Consider the following 25,364-nt stretch of genomic DNA (forward strand, 5'->3'; position numbering starts at 1 on the left):
GGCTTTACCCTGAGGTAATACCATCTTGAGGTAGTGGAAAAGCTTACCTTTAGAAAAGTAAAGCCGGCCTGGGATTGAATCCCAATCACGTGATTTGGATAAATTACTTTAATATTTTTGACCCTCAATCTTCTCTGTAATGGGTTTAATGGGATCTTCAGAGAGGGATTGAGAGGAAAGTGCTTGACATAGTGAGATGATAGAAAACATTTTTAATAGCATTTTGTGGGAGAAAATATTCCTAGAGACAAAACCTGGCTGATGTCCTTCTGTCATCCAGCTTTAATAGCCCCATTGCAGAAAATGCCTGATGTATATGCCTTTGTCAGTTTTTCTTGTCATTTAGAGAAACTATTTCACTAGTTATAGCCCTAAATTTAATAGGGTTCTGGTGATCGGAAGTAGGACCATCATTTTAGGATAAACATCAAGCAGTTTTAGAGGAACCCTTTCATATAAAAACAGAATTGGTAAATAGTGATAGGTACTTCCCACACTGCCTTTATACCTCTTTTGTATACCCATCTTTTTATATTTAATACCATGTAAGAGGAAACAAAATGTGTCTCACCCAGTTACCTGGGCAAAGTGCTTCAGTCCGTTTACATCGATTGTACCAAAGATTAAAATTCTATCAACTCTAATTTTCATGCACAAACCAGTGTGAGAATCATGAGATAAATCATAAATAAATTTGATTATCAATTAGAAGTTTCTGCTAAAGGTTGTTACTTTTCTCTGCTCTAATTAGAAAAATGGACCTTTATCTCTTGGCAACTATTATTATTTCTCTACTTGTTTTGTTCTTCCTATTTTAATTATGCATTATCTTGTCACTAGTTAGGCCCATTCTTTTGTAGCCTCCCCACCTAGTTTGTTGTTTTGCTTTGCTATGAAAAGTGTGTGCCAGGGACAACAGCAGAAGCATGTTGTTGGAGGCTCGTGTCCCCACTCCAGGTAGAAGCATCAGAATCTGCTTTTATCTTAATTCCCAGGTTAACTTTATGTTTGGAATTCGTGGGTTAGTGCTTTCTATTTTCATCTAGTGAAACACTGCTATATGTAGCTTTCTTCTGGAAAAAATGGTTGGCTATATAGCATGGAGTCTTCTTGGTGACCCATTCTTGCCTTTTATTCTTAAATGTATTGCTATGAATCTGGTGAAGCAAAGTATTACTGTTAAATACATCATCTGAGCTTACCAAAAGTAGCTTAACAGAAAATTCTCAGCCTTGGCATCAGGATTCCTGGCCTCACCATATGCCATCAGTGTAACTTTGGGCACCCTACTTAGAATCTCTGTGTCAAGTTCTCTTTTGCAAAATGAAGTGGCAATGCCTGCTACATCTGTTTTTCTGAGGGCTATTAAGAGGATCAACTCAAGTGAGATCATGTGTGTGAAAGTGCTTTGGCACTACCAAAGAGGTGTACTATTGTAGCTGTTGATGAGGATGAAGATGTTGTTCCTTCAGGCTATGTAAGCCCTATGTTTGTTAAGGATAGTGATGGCTTTGCTAAGTGGTTACTGTGGTAATTGGAACAGGTCTGTGTATTCTCTTCAGTGGTACATTTAGATTTTAACTTGGCAGTTTTCTGGCCAGGCTAGCAGTTCTGATTTTCAGTTCCAAGTAGCTGATGTGAGTTTCTTTTTTTCTTTTTTTTTAATGGGCTTTAGATGATTTGTATTCTGGGAGCTACCTAAATGGTCTGATTGCATTCTTTGGATAAATTATAATTATATTTTATTACCATATGTAGTATATCTATGTTCATGAATAAAATTTACAAATACAAGCACATCCTGTCATTAACATTTTTAATGACTTGCTCTTTTTTGTCTTTGAAACATGATGATTTTGTATATTTTATAGGTTCATACTTTCTGAGTTCCAGACAAAAGTAGGATGTAATTCTAATCACATGAACTCTGGTGACTCTACACGCACGCACACACACACACACACACACACACACACACACACACACACACACACTCTCACTCACTCTGGATCCATACCACATAGGTTGTTCTACATCTAAGTTTTATTTGCACATAATGATGTTTTTTGGACTTCCTTCCAAATATTATATCCTTATCTAACCCACTTTTTTATTGGGCAGAATACATAAGTTGGAGTTAGGCAGAAATTGTCTCCTGTTGCTGATAAGTACAGTTGTTTCTTGTTTTCACTGTTACTATGCTGCAGTCAACCTCCTGATGCATACATGTATTGAACACATTGTTCAAGTATATCCAAAGGATAAATCTCTAGTTAAATTGTGGGTCAAAGGATAAAAGCTTCTTAAATTTTGATAAGTAGTATCCCTGTCACTCTCTTACAAGGTTACACCAATTGGCATTTCTAACAAATTTAATTCTAAGAAGAAACCAAGACTTAGAGACAGTTTAAGTAACTTGACGCAGGTTCTCAAAGTTGGTGACTTGTAGAGTCAACTTTCAAACTCAGACCTACCCATGCTATCTCTTCTCAGCCATGAATATTTCAGTTGCCATTTTAAAGCATAATTTTGGCTTTAAAACTAGGAAGCATCATTCCATGTCTTTTTATATGCTCATAACTCAAATAAATAAAAGAAGCAGGGTGCAGTGGTGCATGCCTATGATCCTAGCAGCTCAGGAGGCTGAGACAAGAGAATTGCAAGTTCAAAGCCACTCTCAGCAACTTAGTGAGACTCTGTCTCAAAATAAAAAATTAAAAGGATTGGGGGTGTTTCTCAGTGGTTAGGCACCCCTTGGTTTAATCCCTAGTACCAAAAAAAATTTTTTTAAATGTAATAAAAGATGCTTCTTGCCAAAGACCAGATAGCCTCCAAACTGCTAAATCATTCAACATAAAAATACTACCTGAAAAGGTATAATGTTTATGAGTGAGATTAGTAGCTTTGGGTATAATTATATTGGTACATGATATTCATGGACAGCAGAAAGTACACCAAAATATGGTTTCCATCCCACCTTGAGCCCGTGACGCAATAAAGCTTTCCTTTGGCATCCCCTGTGTGTTATGGCCTAAGGGAGAACAGGTGGCTTCATCATAGTTGCCTTGGAAAGTTTTTCATTTTGTTTGACCCAGAACTTATTTCAAAATTCCACCAAAAATACAATTATTAATGCATTTGTAATCACATACCATAATATTTATTACAAGTGTTTGACATAAGTAAAGGATATTAGCATTTTCTTTCAGGACTTCCTTTTTCCATTTCTTTTTATTATGTGTTTTTTTCTTATATCTTGTCTGCTTTACTGTTAGTTCCGTTCATCCTAAGCTTAGACCACATTTTTTTCTCATTTGTCTCAGTTCTAAAGAAAAAAAGTGTTTCTCTGTGTGAACCACAGGGTCAGCTCTTACCTTCAGATTGAAACTGAACCCCTACACAAATACACACACTGATAAGTCAGAGACATTTCTTAACTTTCTGGTTTTGCATCTCTGTGTGTGTGAGTGAGTGTGTTTCCTTACTTATGAAATTATATTGGTTTTTCCCATTTTATGATTAAAGAAACTGAATCAGAGAAAGCTGTGTTTCTTGCTTCAAACACAAGCCAAAATCAGAGTTCAGATTATTCTTTATTATCCACTAGTTCTTGCTTCATTACAAGAAATATCCAACTTATAAAATAGGTTGGGCTCAAGAAGTTTGTTTGTAAGTCAGTTATTTGGCACTTGATCTGCATTTTGCCATGGTGGAAAAAAAATGTTTTAAATGGTATTAAGTCCCTCAGCTAGCCTACATGAATCTATTTAACTCTTGTGTAACTACAAAATGTGTATTTGCACTAAAATAAAAAATAATGGTAGTTATTAGTCTGTTTAAAAAGAAAAAGGGAAATTATTTTCCTTAGGGATGCATAGACTTAATTAGAAGGTAGAGAAAGGGGTGAAAATAGTGGAGAGTTTAGGAGAGATTTCAAGGTACTTCTAAGGGTGTTAGAAGTTGATAGCACTGTCCCAGATTTTCCTTTAGAACTTTGAAGATGTTTGTTGTTGTTAGATGCTTCTTACTAACATAACTCACCCAACAATTGTGATTAGAATCAATGGAATTGACTGAATTAAATTAAAAAAAAATAGATGATCTGAGATGGTGTATTAGCCAACCTGAGATGGTGAAAAATAAACTGGCGAACCAGAACTTCTTCCTTCTATCCTGATAGAAAAGGCAGGAGTTGGTTTTTTTTTTTTTTTTTTCTTTTAGCCCAGCAAGTCCCATCAGTGGAGCTAGCTTGGCTGAGGTCTAGAGGCAGCTTTGGAGCACAGGTTGCAGGTGGAGGCTGGAGAATAGTATGCTTTCAGTAGTTTCTGTGTGTGAAGTGTTTGTACCATGGCAGTTTCTAATTCTGGACAATCATTTCATTGATCTCATCTAGCCATTGCTTCCTACATTGTCTATCATAAAATAAACATTTTAAATTTTAGTTAACTTTTTAAAGAGGCCAGCCTTCTCTAAATGTCCTTTAATTTATATTTTATTGTTTTCAGAGGATCAGCATATAGCTTATCCTTTTAACAGCAAAAGGGAGGATATGTTCTTCAGTAAACAGAAGCTTAAGTGAGAGGCACATTTGGAAAATGAATGAAGAATGATTACTTTGTGCCTCCTGGGCCAGATTAGTGTTCTTATTGGACACTATGCCTACTCTGCTCTCCAGCGAGTTGCACAATTCATTTAATTACTTTTGCTTTGTGTTGGACATATTAACTGAGTATTTTATACTGGATATGTGTACCCAAGAGTGATTTTATGAAGGTGAAAGCAACTTTATGTACTGCAATTCAGAATTCCACTAGGTGGTCATTATAAGAGGAAGTTTGGGGATTGGCAGGGAAAAGTAATTGTAATTAGGTAAGTAACACCTATTTGATTTTTAAAAACACTTTAAAATGTTTTTGTCTTTCTACTGAAATGATATTTAGGAAAATTTCTAATACATACCTTAATTCCTGTATTTTTTATTGTGTGATGCTTATTTAATTGAATGTGTGTGGGTTTTATCTGAAAGGTGAATAAACTAATAATGCTAAATTCTCATCCCAGTACAATCATATTTCCTGGGTGCCAGTATTTAGATTAAAGTTTTTTGTATTCTTCTCGTATACTCTGCTCCAAAATGTTCTAGTTGAGTAGTTGACACAGTGGGTAAAAATGTGCATTAGACTCCTCTTCATAGGTTTTTTGGTTTGGTTGCCATGTATTTAGACCAAAATTGGCTATCTGTGTTTATTTGTTTTTAATATTTATTTTTTAGTTGTAGTTGGACACAATACCTTATTTTTTTTTTTTTTAATGTGATACTGAGGATCGAACCCAGGGCCTTGCATGCACTAGGCGAGCACTCTACCACTGAGCCACAATACTAGCCCCTGTGTTTCTTGTCAGAGGTGTGGAGAGACTGGAGAAAGATTTCTTCAAAATCTGTTTTGTCTCCTTAGAAGTAGTGAGCCCAAAGTATGTACCCAAAGTACTGTGTCCAAAGGGTTCGTGAACCAAAGTATGGTTTTCTTTTTTTCTTGTTGGCTTTCGTGTATAGGTTAAGTAGACCAGTGGCATTTAATGACCTGTTTTTCTTACTGTGAATTTGCAGATTTTGTTTTTATGTTTCTTAAAGGAGGTGGGGTGAAGTAGCAGAGAAGAAGGAGTTTGTCTGTTTTTGTCCTTGTTTGTTGACTAGACAAGCATCCTACTAGTAATTTGAACATGTAAGGGTTTTCCTTTATATTGAATGCCTGAAGCCTTTGGTGAAAGGAAAAAAAATGTAAGGAAAAAACTTTCATCTGAGGCAGATCTTACAGTAGTATTGTCACAGAAGAAACTAAAGGAGTCCTGGAGAGGGAAACCTCAACTCAGAATTGAGTTGGGTCCTGGACAAACATCACAAAAATGAATTAAAGGACATTAGTTAGAGGCACAGAGATTTATTTAGGAAAACAAAGAATACATGTTTGAGGGAAAATGTGGCCCATCTCCAGAGAGAGAGATACTCTTGGGGTCTGAGATTCTTTTTTTAAAATGAAACTTGGTGAGGGATGGGAATGGGAAGTTTTGTGAGGATAAAATCAGTCTGGTGATCACAGGATGGTTTAGGTTGGTCTGGTCATGCCCAGGCTCCTTAAGTTGGTATGGTCTCCATTATCTGATCAGTAGATAACTGGAAAGTACCCTAGATTATAGGTTTCTTAAAATATCATATGTCTCTTTGTTTAATCTATTTATTGCATGGGTGAATTTTGATTACACTGAGTGATTTTTGGAACTGAATAAATTTATGGTAACTCTAAGATTTATGTATTTCCCAGAAATGTGGGAGTGACAGGCCTGGGAGAAGAACTAATTTGGGGAGTAACAGGCCTGGAAAGGCATGTGAAACTTCAGTTTAAAATTAAACTTCCTTGTTCTTCCTTTTGTTTCCTTTCTACCTATCTTTTTATTTTTTCTATCCTACCTCAGTATCATTTTTCTCATGTACAAGCAATGTTACCTATTATGTATAACAAAACATGTTAATACATTTATGGACAACTATGTAATATGGTTAAATTTTTAGCATTGTAGTCATTGATGGAAAAAGAAGGAGAAAACTTGTGCATCTTGTATTTTGATTGTAAGAATTCTTAGCTAACTAATTTTCATTTTCTTTTGTTTATTCTTATTCTTTGACTTAAGTAATTTGGAAGAAAAGTCTATGGTTTGGGGGCTTTTCTAAAGCATAAGACATTTGAAGATTATTCACATTGTTTTAACCTGTTCAACTGATGCCTTCAGGTCCTTCATTTTGCCCATCACTCTTCAGTCAGAACACCTAAGCATCCCTAAATATTCTAATTTCTTTTTTTAAAATCTTGTGACCTGAATGCATAATCTTTTTTATTTATTATTTTTAGTTATACATGACAGTAGAATGTATTTTGACATATTATACATATACAGTATGTATAATATGTCATATAATTAATAAGAGTACAACTTCTTATTCTTCTGGTTGTACATGATGTGGAATTACGTTGGTTGTGTATTTATATGTTAACATAGGAAAGTTATGTCCAATTTATTCTACTGTCTTTCCTATCCCCATTCACCCTCCCTTCCCTTCATTTTCCTTTTCCTAATCCAAAGTACTTCTATTTTTACACTCCCCCTTATTGTGAGTTAGTCCAAATATTCTAATTCTTAACACATTCTTGCATATCTAAAATGAGAAGAGAAGAAAGGCACTGGGGGGAGAGGTGAGGTGGCAGAAGTGATAGGTGGGGATAGGAAAGTGTTCTTTTTTAAAAATTTTTTTATTAGTTGCTCAAAACATCACAATGACATATCATACATTTGATTCAAATGGGGTATGAATTCTTATTTTTCCACATGTACAGATTGCAGCATCACATTGGTTATACAGCCATGTGGAGAGTGTTCTTAAAATGTACCAGTATCTGGAGGAAACAACAGTGCCTGTGTGTGGCTGGTTCCATTGCAGATGCTGCTGGGTTTCTACCAATGGTGGAACAACTTACTGCAAAAACCTTGTGTTCAAAAAGCTCTTTTTAGATATCTTTCTTTTCTTTTTTATGTATTTGCTGACCTGCTTATAACTAGATGATTTTCTATAGTTTTCTTTCATAGGGTCAAGAAATCAGAGCATGGCTATGAGCAATGGAAACAACGATTTTGTGGTTTTGAGCAATGGCAGCATCACAACCAGTGCTACCAATCCTGGTCCCCTCACCCCCTGCGATGGAGACCATGCAGCCCAGCAGCTCACACCCAAAGAAGCAGCAAGAACAAAAGTGAGTCCAAATGGATGCCTGCAACTTAATGGCACAGTTAAATCATCCTTTCTGCCTTTAGACAACCAAAGAACGCCTCAGATGTTATCCCAATGCTGCCATCCTTGCCCATATCATCACCCTTTGACCAGCCATAACAGTCACCAAGAGTGCCATCCCGAGGCTGGCCCTGCAGCACCCTCTGCTTTGGCCTCCTGTTGCATGCAGCCACACTCAGAGTATTCTGCATCTCTGTGTCCAAACCATTCACCTGTGTATCAGGCCGCGTGCTGTCTTCAGCCCTCTCCATCCTTCTGCCTGCATCATCCGTGGCCTGACCATTTTCAGCATCAGCCTGTGCAGCAGCACATAGCCAACATCAGGTGAGTCTTTGAAAGTTTTGCTTGCCTTTAGCATTCAACTGATTCCACCTGGATGTGACTGCTTATATTTATTTCCCCAAAAGTAGGAGAGGAAAATGTGTTGGGAAACAAAACTAATAATAATGCTTATTTTATGGATTGTGTGAAGCCTACTAAAATGCAAATGAAATAATATATCTTATCCATTGACTTCTTTGTCCATTAAATTCTTCCTTCCTTTTTCCATGTCTACAACCTGGCTATACCTGACTTACAAAGTTTAGTAAGATGTTTTATTGTTAGCAGTTCACACAGAGAAATGCACAGATCTTTAAATATGCAGTTTGATCAGTTTCAGCAAATGTGTACACTAGTATAATCCATATCTTAGCCTGGTGTAGCTAGCATATTTCTGTTCCTCTCTCAGTCATTCCCTGCCCCAGACATCATCTCTGCTCTGAGTTCTGTTACCACTGATTTGTTTTGTCGGCTCCTAGAACTTCATACAAAGTCATATGCAGCATTTATTCTTTTGTTTTGGGCAATTTTTGATCAGCATAAAGTTTTTGAAATTGATCTATTTCTGTGTGTATTAATTTTTCTTTTTCTTATTGAGTAGTAATCCGTTTGTTGCATGTAGCAAATTCTCTTATACTAAAGAGTCATATACAGAAAAAGATTAAGTGATAAATACTTTTCACCTTTATCAGATTTTACATATTGAGATTATGTATTTTAAACTTAGAGGAAGAAAAAAATGAGAGAACAGGGTAAAGCGGGTTGGGAGAGGGGTAGAAGGGACAGTCCTCTGCAGCATGTTTCTGTAGTTTCTGAATATATTTCCATATGGACATAAGAACCTCATAGTTCTAGAACTATGATAAGAAATTCACCAAATTCATTATATTATATGATATAAATGTGATTATGTGTTATAATGATATATATATAAAATCACAATTTAATTGGTTGCAGAATGTGAGATGAGATAAATTGTTCTGTTTTAAAGCTGAACTCTCCTTTAAAAAGTCATAAAGCTAATAACTATGAGCAAATAACCAGTTCTTTCAGTATGCCAAGTTGTGCCAAGATTCTCAGGATTTTTTACTTAGCATTTCTTTAATAATCTAATTTAAAACATGATCTAATTTAATTTATTGAGAGTGCTATGCATACTCAATAATATGGTATTAATAAAACAGAGAAGTGGGTGACTGAGCTCACCACTGCCTGTTTTTTTGGCCCTGAGGCCTCAATAATCATGGTGAACTTACTTCAGATTGTGCATGACCACTGGGCTCATATACTTGTTCCTATGAGATTTGTCTTAGGATTTTAACTGGACAAAAAGAATGAAGAAAAGCTTACTGCCTTCTGGAATAAGAGTCTGTTATTTAAAGTGAAAATGAGACCTAATGAAGAAGTTACCTGAAAATAAAAGATTATAACTAAATTACAGAATGTTCATATTTTAAAACACTAACATTTAATTTGAATGAACAAAAACTGATAAAAATACCATATTTGTCCATCCAGAAAACTTATTTTAAAAAGTGGAAACTGATGAAGGAAATTTTTCTTATTTCAAATTTTATCTCAAAAATTTGAGCCTTTTGATTAATTATTTGTTATAGTCTTTTAAAGGTACTTGCAAAGGAAAGGTACATGTCAAATTGTGATTATCATGCACTTTATTGTGTTCAAGCATTACTTTCCTATTTTGTATATTTATTTGTTCAACAGTATTTAGTGAATACATACATGTGCCAAGCACTGAGGAGATAATTCTAAACAGATTGAGGCTTTTTTCCCCTTCATTCTATAAACTAGTAGGAAAGAAGACAGTAAATCAAACAGCTACAATATTGTGATAAGTACTACCAAGAAGGAACACACAGGGGTGCAGATGAATAGAAGTCAAATGAAGAGAGAATAGGGGGGTTGTCTTTCTTACAGGTAGCAGGAACAGTTCCTGCCTAGACTCATAAGGAAGTGTGGGCCCAAATGCCTTCACTGTGCCTTGACCTTGATGGAAAAGTAGTAGCAAGAGGAAAGATATCCTGGGATCAAGTGTGGAGAGAATTTTAACCACTTAAGGACTACTAGGCCTTTATCTGCAGGCCATTTGTGGATCTGTTAGAGATTTGTTGCCTAGCATGCGGGAGACCCTGAGTTCAATTCCCAACACTGCAAAAAGAAAAGAAAAAACAAAAAGGAGGTGTGTGTATGTGTGTGTGTATTTTCGTAATGGAAAATATACATAACATAAAATTTATCATTTTAACCATTTTAAGTGTTCAGTTCCGGGACGTTTAATGCATTTTCATTATTTTGCAACTGTCACCACCACCCATATCCAGAACTTTTTTATCATCTTCCCAAACTGAAACTCTGAACCCTCTGAACACTAACTCCCCATTCACCTCTCCTCCAGCACAGGCAACCACCATTCTACTTTCTGCCTCCATGGATTTGACTATTCTTGGTACCTCATATAAGTGAAATCATATGCTATTTGTTTTTTTTTGTTGTTGTTGTTGTTGTTTGTGTGTGTGTGTGTGTGTTTGTGATTAGTTTATTTCACTTAGCATAATGTCTCCTTAGCCACATTATACTATAAGTCAGATTTTTCTTCCTTTTTAAGGCTGATTGATATTTTGTTGTACCTATATATCACATTTTGTTTATCCATTCATTCATTGAGGGCAACTTGCATCTTTCACCTATTGTGAATAATTCTACTATGAATATGAATATGCAAATATCTGTATGAGTTTCTACTTTTAATTCTCAGGGGCATATGCCCAGACCAGAGGTAAAATTCCTGGATCACATGGCAATTCTCTTTTTTAACTTTTTGAGGAACTACTATACTATTTTACAAAGCAGCAGCACCATTTTATATTCCCACCAAAGTTCCAGATTTTCATATCCTCATCAATATTTGTTATTTTGTCTGTTTCATCTTATTTGAGAATTATCACCCTAATGGGTATGATGCTACAGATTTTTGAGGAGAAAAGGAATACTGTCATCTTCATTCTGGAAAATAGATTGAATCAGAATTGTTATGGATAAGAACACCATTAGAAGGCTTGCTGCAGTAATTCAGGTGAGAGTTGTGGTGACTTGAACCAGGATTTAGAAGTAAATTCCTTCCAGGGAGATTAGAAGATAGAATAGACTGGATTTGGTGAATAATTGGTTATGAGGTGGATATGGGAAGAGAGGAAAAATCACAATTGATTTTCAGTTTCTTGGCCTGTACTGGAGGGATAAATAGTAATGTCATATACTAAAATGGAGAAGAGAGGTAAAGGGTCCTAAGTAAACAGAGTGGAGTCATGGAATTTCACAGGGGACTGGAATTTGGTGATAAATAGTATTAAAACAGGATATAAGTTATAACAGTGAGATTCCTTCAGAGAATTAGTATGCTATGTAATATATAATGGCAACATTGAGGACAATGATCCTGGTAAGGGTTATCTTAGACTAAACTCTGAAGAACTTAAACTCAAGCCAGCAGGTATTTATTTGCAGGATTGTGCTCTGGGCCAGGACCTGAGCCAGTTGCTGGCTCCCTTTTCCATCCAGTAAGATAGCCACAAAGCACATTTGGATGTGGACAGAACTGCTATGTAAGGGAAAAGAGAGCAGTTTGGGTGAGTCTGAACAGAATGTCCTTAGTATAGAAATTCTGAAAATGGGAATGCAGTGATGTTTTCTGCCTTTCGTTAATTATTCTATTCAGCACTTTTAAGAATGTTTTGGAACAAACATTCTAGAAGCTGAACTCCATCAGGCATTTAGATTTCCTAATTCTTTTTAGTTTGCTTCATGATGATTTATTGCATCTTGATTTTTTTAAGTTTTTGTTTTAAAATCAATAACATCAAATATTTAATGAAGTATTATTCAATTACTGTTTAAGGTGCATTCATGACTGCACATTATTTTAAAGGATATCTTAAAAGTTGACAGTCTTACAGTAAATTACAGGGATGGAGGGTCCCAAGTGCTTTGGTTTGTTATTGCTATTTGCACATATGCCCAAATGGGCCCATCTGTTTAGTATTTTATCTTTAATGTTTTCATTTATTTATAAAGCACTTAAGCCATAGAGAATATTTTAAAGAGTCAGTCAAATAGATACTAATTTTAACCTAGTCTATTTGCTACTTACTTGAATATGTTCATGTTCCTATTTCTCCTCCTCCCTTTGTAATACAGTAGGGTCTTTTTCATTTCCTCTTGATTCTTTTTTTTTTCATGCATTCTATTGTTGATTGACATTTACATTGTTTACGGTTTGAGTATATGAAACTAAAACACTGTAGCTGTTTGGAGCAATAAGTTTTTCAGTAAATCAGTAGCAGGCAGAAACGTTGTACAGTACATCCCAACTCTACACGTGCAGTGTTGAGCACTGTGATGTTAGCACAAATGTGAGATAATTATTAAGTACACAAGTAGACAGGTACTTCTTGTATATAATTTTTGGCACAACTTTATAGACATTTCTGCTCAGTATGTAGCTGGATGAGGAATTTTGGGGTCATAGGGCATTCATGCCTTCTACTTTCCATAGATTATACCAGAATGTGGTATTAATATACATTCTTGGGGCATTAATTAAATCCCTGGTTGCTCTTCATCCAGGTATCAGCTGAAATTTTATCTCCTTTGGGCATCCTTTCCTGGGCATCCTAGTTAAAGAACCCCAAACATCCATCTTCTTATTCTTTGACTTATCTTCTTTGAGGCCTTCTCTCTATCCAAAATCATTTTATTTGTTTCTGTGCTCTTCCACTAGAAGACAAGCTCCATAAAAGCAAGGACTTCCTCTTGCCCATAAATAGGATAGTGCACTCTTTCTTTTTTTTTTATTGTTGGTTGTTCAAAACATTACATAGTTCTTGACATATCATATTTCACACTTTGATTCAAGTGGGTTATGAACTCCCATTTTTACCCCGTATACAGATTGCAGAATCACATCAGTTACACTTCCATTGATTTACATATTGCCATACTAGTGTCTGTTGTATTCTGCTGCCTTTCCTATCCTCTACTATCCCCCCTCGCCTCCTCTCCCCTCCCCTCCCCTCCCCTCTTCTCTCTCTACTCCCTCTACTGTAATTCATTTCTCCCCCTTGTATTATTTTTCCCTTTCCCCTTACTTCCTCTTATATGTAATTTTGCGTAACCCTGAGGGTCTCCTTCCATTTCCATGCAATTTTCCTTCTCTCTTGCTTTTCCTTCCACCTCTCATCCCTATCCTCTTGATTCTTTAAGCTCTAATCTTTCTAAAAGATTCATTATATTGATAACCTGTGTGTGATTTTTGTCTTTGTAAAATTCTTTTGTAACATCTGATCAATAAAATTAAGATCACTGCAGAGATCACATTTGGTATATCCTATTTTAACACTACGTATCACCATACTACCAACTATAAACTAGCTTAAATTGATTTAGTTTTAAAGTTTCAGACTTTTATCTTTGTAGATTCCTAGTCTCATATTCATTGTTCAACCATTAATTAACATGACTGAGAACCGGAGTAATTCAAAAGGCAAAATATCTTCCTATAAACAAGACTTGTGCTTATACCAGCAGGTGCTAAACCTAGCTCTCCATCCAGTCACCTGGAGAATTGAGGATAAAACATTTATTTTGCTGTAGAAACAGTAAAGAATTGTAAGAGTTCAGAGTTGGAAAGGATCCCTGCAGGGTAGTAAAGCTTAGGGACAGTTGGGCTGAGGATAGAACTAAATGTGGGCCTTGAAAGATTACTAAGAATTAATAAAAGGACCATAGCAGGCAGAACATGGAAGGTGGGAGAAAATTCTTAGGAGAGAGCTTGCAAAAATAAAGGCTTATTTAAGAAGGAGTAGAGAACAGGGCTGTTGGAGTGGAGGATCTTTGGGGATGAGAGTGAGCTTTTCCTAATTCTGCATCCTAAACACAGTCCAGCTGTCTAAAAGGCTGCATGGTAATGATCTGTTCTTTATCCTCCAGAGTTGGAAAATGCCTCTCAGGAGCCAGTCACATTTCATATATGCTGGTTGAAACAAGTTGCAAATAATTCATTTAGGATCTTCTTATTGCTTTATTAAAATGAAAGGATAATAGTATTATTGCAGAGTTAATAAGATGCTCTGCATCCAAAAATAGTCTGAAAGATTTCTAATCTAAACTATACTTACTTTTTAATTTGGTGTTGAAAAGAAATGTTCTTCATCGTAACAGTATCCATAAATGATCATTGGCAATGCCACGGTCATTATCATGATAGGGAACCTGTGATATTTTGGGGTATTTTTATGTCTCTGAAGATGATTTCACAGACAGATGGTCACTTTGAATGTTTCTTGTGGCACAGTGGAAGAATTAGAGCTATACAGACTTAGAATGCTTGGCACAGTGGGGATAAAGAACCCTATCCTTAGCTTAGTCTCTTAAAAGTTAACTGAACATTGTCCTTGCCATCCCATACATTGCAACTGCATGGTTCTTATCATCTGTATTTCTTTTCTTTTTCAGCTCTTTATTCATTTACCAATTTCTGACTCACTTTTTCCATGTTTTCTTTTTGTTTCCCCTCAAAACATTAGTTATTTTCTGTGAAGAGACAGAATCTACCACTTGAATTCTTATTCTCTTATATAAATTGTATCATAATATTCAGAGGAAAAATTATAGATACCTCTGAGCATCATTTTCCAATATCTGTCTTACTTTCCTGCACCTGGCCTACAGAGACCCACCTTTTCCATTTCCTTATTCCTGGTGATGGTATTATTTTGTTTAGCCAGAAAATTTAAATAAAAAATCACTCTGAACACACATCAGGATTGTGGCCTGAACCACAGCGTTGACATAGATCTCAGCATCTTTGCTTTACCCAGATCATCCAGAGTCAACCCCAGTGCTTCTCTAAGATGTTAGAGCAATGAACAGAGAGATTCAAGATTACTTATTCACTAATTTGGCAAGTATTTAAGTAGTAGTTAGTGTTAGGTGTTGGAGACACAGATGAAAACTACAAGCCTGGTCCACAACTTCAAAGATATGAGAACAGTGTGGACAGGTAAAGCAATAGGTTTCAACATGGGCTGACCACAGGTAGATTATCATCTTTGATCAATACAAATTGATAGAATCACTGCTACATCCTCTGGAGCATAGAAGGTAAATATCAGTGTTTTTTCAGAGCAATGGACCAGATTTATATGTTAATACAAAAAGGAAACTAAACAATACAGTTCTAAAAATTCATATCCTCCTCTTATAGTGAAATAGTAATTTATCTTTATTTCTTAATGTAAATCATTACATCTCTTGGACTGCTGGGCAGGTGTATTTTGCAGGAAAGAATAGTTAAACTTCATTGTTGGACCTTTGCTATTCAGTAGGGTCCAATAAAATTAAAATTTTAATCCTTTGGTCACACTAGCCACATTTCAGGTACTCAGTAGTCATATGTGGCTAGTGACTATCATATTGGACAGCACAATGTAGAGCATTCCCATTATTACAGAAAGTTCCATTGGTCAGGGCTATATGTCTTGGCTTTGTAAAGCAACTAAGATCTCTTTTCAATCTTCTTGGGAGCAAATAGAACTCATGATGTACAATAGCAATATTTGTCAGTGAATATCCTTGTGTCAATATAATTCTAGTTAATTGGGATTTGATTGCTTCTCTTTTGTTGAGTATATAATTAAAAAATCCATTTTCTTCAAAAATTTGAAGGACTAAAGCCCTATATTAGAAAAAAAGTATACAATAGGCAAGCATATCTTTCAAAATCTTCCCGAAGCCACAATTACATCCTACAAAAGCCACCCCACATCATTATTTCGATATCTTCAATGCAAAGTTATCAGCTCATTCAGTTTCTAGTTGCTTAGGATTTTGGTAAGTAGATCAAATATAGATCATAGTTTTTCTGAAGAGTAGATAAGTGCAGTGAGGCTCTAGTAGCAATCATTGGTGTGATATTCTAACTCTACTTTTTCATGCCTCCACTTCTTCTCCTTTCCTCACTATACAATATACAAGAGCCTGGGCTTTGGAAGATACACTGCATTTGAATCCTGGCCCTGCCATTTATTAGCTTTGTCATCTTATATAAATATTTAATTTCTCACAACCTTAGTTCCCATCTCTGTAAAAATGGGAATGACAGTAGCTGCCCTGCACTTAGCACAGTACCCAGCAGCACTGTATATTAATTTCCCTTCTCTTTTAATTTTTGTTCCTTTCTTTTCCTTCTCTTAATTTGTTGTTACTTGCTGCCTGTATTTAATGGTGCTGGTATTGTTTTAGTAACAAAGCTATTATTGAGACCTGGCTTAAATAAATACATGATGCATCCCTTTTCATTCTTCGTTATAAATTATACACTTTATTCACTCCTTCAACATATGGGAAAGAGCAAGTGGAAAAGAGGGTCACTAATTTGCCTTCTAGAAAAGGAAAAGGGGTTGTTGAGAAAGCTTTCCAGCCCCAATGATTCAAGGCCTTCATACTTTATACCAATTACATAATCTGATTATGACAGTTCTATAGTTATTTTAGAAGAAGTCTGGTAAGATTTAATCTAGATTTTATGGAAACCAAGGTTTATTTTTACATTCCTTAAAGTAGTCAAATTAACTTTTTAAAAAGGGATAATGTTTGTAAAATTTAAAACGTTCCAAGCTTGCTTGCCAAAGCCAGTCAATTTGGCAGTCAGATTGAGTGAAGGCCTGTTTTATTAGGAGGACTTCTTTTAGAGAGTTCTTTATATTATAAATGAACTGATTTTAGAGTGCTTTGCCTCATGGAATGCACTGCACAGTCTGTAATACATTTCAGAATATGTGTCTTGGTCATCTTTTACTTTAATAATAAATGTCAAGAAACAATGCCTTCTTTATTTCATAAAATTAATTAAAATAACATTTTGGAAAGAAGGGAATGTATTCTTTAATTACTCCCTTTTCTTATTGCTATTAGTTGTCTAGCAGGTACTGAAGAGTGAAGGGGAAAAAAAGCAGTTCAAGTGATTTTTTTTTCCTTTTGGTTAAAAAATCAGGTTGTAAAGGTTGTAAAATGTTTGGCAAACATAAGAAGTAATAAAAAGACATTGTTACAGATCAGTTACATCATTAATTCCAGGAAAAAGGCAATTGTTATCTACTGCAACTTCTTTCCAAACTTAATTTGCATTGTTAGGTATAATTCAAGCAAATTTATAGAACTTAACATTTAAAGGAGAAATTTGATTGCTGTACTTTTCAGCAAAATGGACTGTACAAAATTATATATATATATTTTTTTTGTTTTAACACAAACCAGATATTCAACTGATTGCTTTGTATTTTGGAGTTTTAAATATAGCCTAGTTCCAGGGGTCTATTTAGGCTTCAATAAATATTTGTTGAATGAATGATTATGAAAAATATTTCTTAAAATGTGTGTGTGTGTGTGTGAAAAATGTACAGAACTTTAAAAAACTCATCAAATTTGATCAGTGTGATCAAGCAGCTTAGATAGTCAATTTGAGCAAAAATAACCTTACTCTCAGAATATCACAATAAGTGTTTAGAGGGTTATGTGAGTCTCAGAGAGGGTGATAGAGATAGGTGGGTTTAGAGAAAGCATCATGGGAGATGATGCTTTTCAAAAATGGACAGGGATCCAGCTGCTGAAATCATGGGAGCAAGACACCTAGAGGATCCTGGAGCAGAGCAAGGCAAGCTCTCTTCTTCATCTGGAAAAGGGCCAGAGGGGCATCGCTACAGGGCATTCATTTCATTCCACATTTACAGATTATGCCATAGTTAGTCCATGAAGATTGCTCCCTGAAACAGTGGATTCTGAATCTTAGATAATCATCCTAAAGCATTTATTAAGTACCTAACTACTTTATATGTAGTTATATAATTCTAATACCTTTGATTGACAGATATTGCCCTCAGTTTGTTAAACCATTTGTGTGAGTACGTGTGTGTTAGGTTGTGTTATGTATGCTGGTGTATCTTCCAGACCTAGTGAGGTGCATAGCATTTGTTAAACTCTCAGAAATTAATTGTTGAATGAACTGAATATATCATTGAGCATCAGTCAAGTCCTTATGGAGAGCTTGATTTTATGGCATGATAATTTGATAATGAAAATCAGGTATCACTGGTCTAATGCACATAGTGAGATATTTCCCAGATAGTGGGAGAAGGTGCAAAAGGCTTTGCTTCCTTTATTTGTTGTTTGAATCTGTCTTTGGGTTACCTCCTCCTCTCCTGTAAATCTCCTCACCCCAAATGCATTGACATTTGTTGTTGTTGTTGTTGTTGTTTGGTTGGTTTTGTTTTTGTTTTGGGTACCAGGGGTTAAACCCAGGGGCACTTTACCACTGAGCCACATTCCCAGCCCTTTGTATTTTTTATTTTGAGATGGGGTCTCACTAATTTGCTTAAGGCCTCTCAAAGTTGCTAAGGCTGACTTTGAATTCGAAGTCACCTGCCTCAGTTTCCCAAGTTGCTGGCACTACAGGCAAGTACCACTGTGCTCAGCAATGCATTGATTAAAAAAAAATCATAGCTTCCTTTGTGACAAGAAAAGAAATTAAAAATAGATGTGTAGTCCACTACTACTATAGCTCTTGAGCATCCTTTTTGTTTGATTTCTGGATTCACTTTGAGGGCAAAAATGGGGATGGGCCTGGTGACCCTGGGCCTATGTCCTAGGGAGAGCCAGACTGATTATATAGCCTCTCTGTTCAACTCTGGTCACCTCCATCATATTTGCAAATCTGATAAAAGTGGCTTTATAAGCAACCAATAAATTATGAAGCTGAAGGATAAATCCTAAATTCCAGAATAAGGATTTGGGCTTTTCTTTGTTCATGTGTATTCTTTTGAATTTAGAAAGTCAATAAAACAAGACAGTCCAAAACTAAATTTGATGCTTTGTTCTGTGTAAATTTACTAGGTTAGTTGGTTTAGATAAATCAGTTCCTTTCCCCCGTTTGAATGGTATATAATTTTGATAGACACTGTGTAGTTTGAGATTCAAGCATGATGCTTTCTACAGGAACATAAGCAATTTACTGTCTTTAAGCGCTATTTTGTTGTGTCTAGTAAGAAGCAAAGATGGATAGTTTAGCATATTTATTCCTTTGGACCCTATTTGTGTCTGTGGTCACTTGGATCTCACTGCCACCTTCCTAAAACACTGCTTTCATTATGTTACTTTGCTTAGAAATCTTCCAATTTCCCCAAACTCCTTGACCTGGCTATGAAAGTTTTCCTTTAGGGGATGGAGTAAGTTTTGAAGAAGAAGGAAGCATTAGTTGAGGGAGGAAGAGTTCTAGCACCTGGACAGGAACGGGTGACTGATCTCAGTGAATAAGATTATTTTTAACAGATGATTTTCCTTGTACTTTAGAAGTTTAAATAGAAACATGACTGTTTATCTTTATTTTCACTTATGTATATAAGGGAAGCTATAGTAGGGAGATAATTCTTTTGGTCCTGGCCAATACTGAATGTTCTGGGTCTTTGGTTTTTAGCTGTTAGTTTGAAACTTTGTTTTTGAGCTGTCAACCATGACCTATCATATATATTACCAGAAACTAAAATTACTTCATTATAAAGCAATCCCTAGGAAAGATTTATTTAAATGGTATTAATTTATTATTAAAAATTTTTCTTCAATTGCATAGAGTTAATTCTACATTGAGTTCCAAATTGTATTGCCCCCCTCCCCCACACCTCCTTAGCCTTGGACCTCTTCCTCCTCAAATTTCTCAGTGAACAGCATCAGTGTCTGGTGAGTGTTTGGGCTTATGGATTGTAGAATTCCAGCATTCCATGCTCGTAAGTTAGTTAACTTTAATAAGGTTTTCCTGGCTTTCTTATGGGCTTTTCTTGGATCTCTTATTAATGATTTCTATTCACTTCTTATTAAGAAAACTATATATTATACTCTCATTAAGCATGTTTTGTACAGGACTCACAGCAACAGTCTGACATGGAAAGGCTTGAGTTTAAGGGTAAGTACTTTATAATTTAGTGTAACTTTAAAATGTAACACATGAGGCTGTTTGCTTTATAACCTCAACTAAACTATGCAGATTTAAATTCATGTGCTGAGGAAGAATGTTTTCTTTTAACCAAAGCTCCTTTTCAATCCTTTAAAAATATTTTTAATTAACAGTTGTTCCTTTCAGAATTCTAATTACTTTAAAGTAGTTTCTTTACTGTTGCCAAAAAAAAAAAAAAAAGGCTTTCTTAGATTACTCTTTTGGGGTGTGCATTGTATGAGACCAGAACCATGTGGTATTTTGACCTTTCATAGTGCCCTTCCTCTGCCCCCCTGATAAGTGGCAGAGACAAAATGTGTTTGAAAATGAATTTCCCATGCCCTGCTTCCCTCACCTTTCAGCAAACAGCAGAATAGCCACCTTTTAACTAGTGATCTGCTAGGCCTCAGAACTCATCTTAAGGAGAAATAATTAACTAATAGTATGACACCCCCTGCCATTTCCAACCTGTTTTGTATAATATAATTCCTTTCTTGGTGACTTGAATAGTAACAGCATTATTTCTTGCTTCCTACTTATTTCGGACCTGGATCAACTAATAAAAGTAAAAACTTTTTTTAACCTGAACTGGAACTGAGCTAGTACATGAAATTCAGATTTGTTTCAGCTTTTAGAGTGGTTTTGAGTTTATGTGGTACAGGCAGAGATCATGAACAATTAAGCACAAAACATTTATTGTTTTTCTTTGGGACATCACAGAAATACTTTCAGGGGTTACCAGGCTTAGTTGCTAATTGAGGTAACTGTTAACCAGATTCAGTGAATGTGCAGATTTGCCCTCAGCATTTCTGTTGAATAGACATCCTTAAGTTTCAGATGGTTGTTTTTTTGCCAGAAAGTTTTGGTTAAGTTTGCATGGTGACTTATATGTGCATAAAACTGCACATTTCTATCATTTGATGCAATCTGTTAAGTAATGTCTTTAAGGGAAAATTTGCAAATTATTTAACAGCTGCATTTGAGGTAAGTTTTTTCCCCCAGCTAATTAGTAGGCATTGAATGGTTAAGTGGGCTTTAAAGAGAGCAAATTCATCAGGAATGCCCATAATCCATAGATACTTAAGCAGTTACTTGTCATTTTGAAAAACATGCATTATTTTCTCCTTTACACTGGCATATTCTCATCAGTTATAAAGAGACTATAAATTTGTTTAACATGTAGAGATTGATTCCTGTAGGATGGAATGGTCATAATCAGGTCTGTATCTTAAGAGAGATAAATTCAACACAGTATTAAAAATGATTTTTGGTATCAGTTTAGAAACTAAATATTTAATTTTTCCTAGTTAAAATAACTAACCTAAGACACTATATTTACAAAACATGAATTAAAAGAGAAGCAATAATTCTTCATTATTGTGAATTAAGTCTGTAAAATTTAAATTATATTACAGAATACAATTAAATAGAACATTATAACTGTCCCATTGAGATTTCAAGTGGGAAAAGATGAACATTTTACTATCTTACTAAACATTTTACTATCTTACTAAAAATATGTAAGTTTTCTATGAAAAATAATTAGCTATTAATGGATTCTACATTAATGAGGTATGTGATTATTTGGTTATATAAGCAGCACAAGAACAGTTAGTTTTACATCAACATTACAATTTAGGTTACATAACATTCAAATATTTACTATTCTACTATCACATGACTTTTTCATTTGAGATTTTTGTAACAAAATGACCTTTTTAAAGAATTTTAATAATAAATTTTATTGTTACTAAAAATATATAATATTCTTCAAATATGAATAACAGTTAATCTGTGAGTTTAAAGATCTTTTTAAAATTATGATGTGGAACTTTGTCATACACTGTACTTGTGTCCTTGGTGAAGAAAACAGACTTTAATGTCATTAAGTTGCAATTAAAATTAATAATGACATTATTACTAATTCCAGTGAGACATTACTGCATGCCAGACATTGTGGTAAATTTTACATTTGTTCTGATTTAATCTTGAAAACAACCCAAAGAATTTAGTGCAATTGGTGCCCTCTCCATTTTATAGAAGAAAAAACTAAGGTCTGAAATATTAAATAGTGTTTTAAAAAATTAATTTAATAGTTAATTGAGTCCAGGTCCATCTGATTTGGAAGCCTTTCTCCTAATTGCCTCTCTATGCTGTGCAAATATTTTTTTTTTTTGGTTTAGTTTCATAAGAAGTTCCAGACATAATTATGGAATGCTTACTATATAGTAGGCACTGTGCAAGTTCATTCTTTAGATCATAGAACTGAGATCATACTGATCACAGATAATACAAATAATCATGAGGGCACAGATGACCCATCTTTAATTCCTCTAGTAATTTCTTGGATCACGGGAACAAAATATTCATGGTGCCAATTTGCATAAACCCTGAGGAAAAATCCTACCTGATTTCTCTAGCCTTGTTGTATCACCTCCATGTAGTTTGTAAACATCTTCCCTGATGTGGGGCACACACTAGATTCTTGGAAGTGCTAGTAGTGATAAGTACATATTTCTAGTTTTAAAATGAAGTTTTGTTGCTCATCAGAAGCCTTTTATGGACAATTTAAGATCTGTATTATGTAAGACCATATGAACAGATGTTGCTGAAATTACAAGAGAAAAGATAATTCTCATATAGGAATCAACCATTTGAAACATTATGAGAACTTTGTTTTGTGCATTTTTCTAAACTTAAACTGACCTGAATTTTAGCTACCTGAGGTTCTGTATAAACTTTTATCTTTGGTTGTCCTAAAAAGGTCATGCTTTAGGCAAAACCTGTCTATGGTGATAGAAGCCTGAATATTGATTATTGACTGGGAAGAGGCACAAGGGAGTTTTGGGGTGTTCTGATATGTCATTATTTCTTGATCTGAAAAGTGGTTACATGGAATAGCTACATGTATAAAAATTATCAGATTATACACTTCAACTTTGTGCTTTTGACTGAAGAATTGAGTGGAATGGTTTAAAAGAAGGATATTAGGGATTTTAAGAGCACCACCCCACCCTATCCTAAAACTTGCTTTCACTTTTTTGGCAAGTCTATATAGATATGAAAGGCAATGACAGTACTGTATTAATTTTTATATTTCTGGTATAGAGGGGAATAGAGAATGGAGGCACATGGAAGGAGAGGGGATAATGTCACTTCACAATCAGCATACACACTTCTCCTCTTAGTAGCTTCATTATAAACCCAGCTCTGCGCTATGTGCCTCCTTTTGCTATATGAATATGTTTTTCCCTTGATTTGAAGATAGCAAAATTAAGCAGCATTTTGATTTTGGAATCTAAAAAAAATCTAATAGGGCTGGCCTAAATTATTTGGCAAGTGGAGGGGGACTAATGTCTAAATATGTACATTCATGTACATATCTTGCCTTACTTGCTTTCCCACTTGCGTCTCTGTTACAGTCTCTCATATTCCTGTTTTGGTAATTGAGAGCAGAAACTGTATCTTTTTACTGCTCAGCAAGTGAATTGGAATTTTTAGGGTGGAGAAGAGATGACAAAAGGAATGATTTAATGTGTTGAGAAAATAAAGGGCTGTCCTTAGGCTGCCCTCCTTAGGGAAGATAGTAAGATATCTTTCCTATCTCTCTGTCAAAGATGATATGATAGAGGTAACCAAGATTATAGAAAGATTTAAGATTTCCCGTATGGAAGAGCCAGATTTAAGGTCAGGAAGAAGAAATAGAAAGGGTGATTTGAACATTTATGACAAGTAAGAGCCCTTGGAGTCTTTTTTCTCCCACATACCTCAGCCTATGACATAAGTCTGGGAAAACTTAGTTGACCTGGAATTACATATGAGTTTACTTTGTAAGAAATACCTACATACAAAGAAAGCACATGGGAGTTCATGTCATATGTTGTCCTGTTTGGAAGTTGAGCTGAAAGGCTTTTGAAAATTCTTTTAGATTCTTTGTTATAGACTATAATTCAGCATATAAATGCCATGGAGAATTAAAGTTCTTATATTTGGTTGGGGACCCATTTAATAATTTTTTTCTGGTCTTTTACTAGCTGAAAATATTTTCAAGTTGCAGATGTGCGAATAACATGGTAAACTCATTAATTCTTTAAAGGGAGTTAGGATTTTCTAAATGTAGTCCATTCCTGAGCCTTGCCTATTTGGAAGCTGAAATAAAAACAGTGTGATTCTTTGGAAAGAATTCATAGGTAAATGGATGCACTAGGATAGAGGAAGCAGACCTAGTGTGTATAAAAATGTAATCAATTGAAGCCCCTAGGTAACTTAATAGGCTCCCATTGTTGAATGGGGCCAGACTAAAATTCTTATCTTTTGAAAGCTGGGAAATAATAGGTAATTCCTTTTCAGGAAGTAAGAAGACAGATATTCATATTCCCATTACTTTCCAACTCCAGATTCCCAAAATATGGCTAACAAAACAGGCACCAAAAAACCTGAGAGATTTTTGTTACTAATGTTGTACCCTGTAAAAAACACTCAGTCTCAGAATTCATGTTCATCCCCACTGCTAATTAAACCCAAGTGAACAGCTGTTACTAGATGGCACCAAACCATAGCCTGTACCCGGACAGATTTGGATGATTTAGCCAGACTCTGGAAACTCAAGCCTCCAGCTGCACAAGTGTGCCCCAATTAGCTTGTTATTCTCACAATATTGGATTCCATATATTTTGTGGAAATGGATTTTTGGATTCTACTTTTCCCTCTTAAAACAGGGCTTTATAGAAGATGGTGATTGAACTATCACAAAGTAATAGGGCTGGACTAAATTATTCGGCAAGTAGAGTGGGAAAAACTAATATCTGGATCAAGGAGGACTCTGACTATGAAAGTAGTCATAGAAATTACAAAGGAAAATTACAGCAACTGAAAAATTATAAATGCATGTCCAAAAAATTATGTTAACAAACTTGTGTCGCCCACTAGAAAGAGTACTTGCCACAATTGTAATGCTTCACAGTTTTAATATGCCTTTTATAAATAAATGGGAAAGTTATGGGTAAGTTAAAGAAAGTAATATAGCAGTGTGATTACAATTATGTGCTTATAAATAAATTACAGCAAATAAAATGGAACATAATGTGATTACTGAAAAATCATGTTTTCAGGAGACTTTAATTACATGGAAAAAACTCATAATCC

The 25,364-nt window shown here is 35.1% G+C and overlaps 1 protein-coding gene and 1 pseudogene across 15 annotated transcripts in view; both read left to right on the plus strand.

Annotated features, from left to right (window-relative positions):
- Disp1 (dispatched RND transporter family member 1) overlaps positions 1 to 25,364 on the plus strand; it is a 204,151-nt gene that overhangs the window by 145,047 nt on the left and 33,740 nt on the right. For 9 of the 15 annotated variants that reach the window (XM_078022872.1, XM_078022874.1, XM_013359216.4 and 6 more), the window contains one exon: positions 7,639 to 8,164. In XM_078022872.1, the coding sequence (XP_077878998.1) occupies positions 7,639 to 8,164 (526 nt within the window). Of the gene's footprint in view, positions 1 to 7,625; positions 8,165 to 25,364 lie in introns of all 15 variants that reach the window. The other 6 variants (XM_078022882.1, XM_078022880.1, XM_040277028.2 and 3 more) reach the window with 1 other exon arrangement.
- Positions 8,207 to 11,940, plus strand: LOC144367026 (NADH dehydrogenase [ubiquinone] 1 beta subcomplex subunit 1 pseudogene; annotated as a pseudogene).

This window comes from Ictidomys tridecemlineatus, chromosome 10 (genome assembly GCF_052094955.1).
Source record: "Ictidomys tridecemlineatus isolate mIctTri1 chromosome 10, mIctTri1.hap1, whole genome shotgun sequence".
Taxonomy (NCBI): Eukaryota; Metazoa; Chordata; class Mammalia; order Rodentia; family Sciuridae; genus Ictidomys; species Ictidomys tridecemlineatus.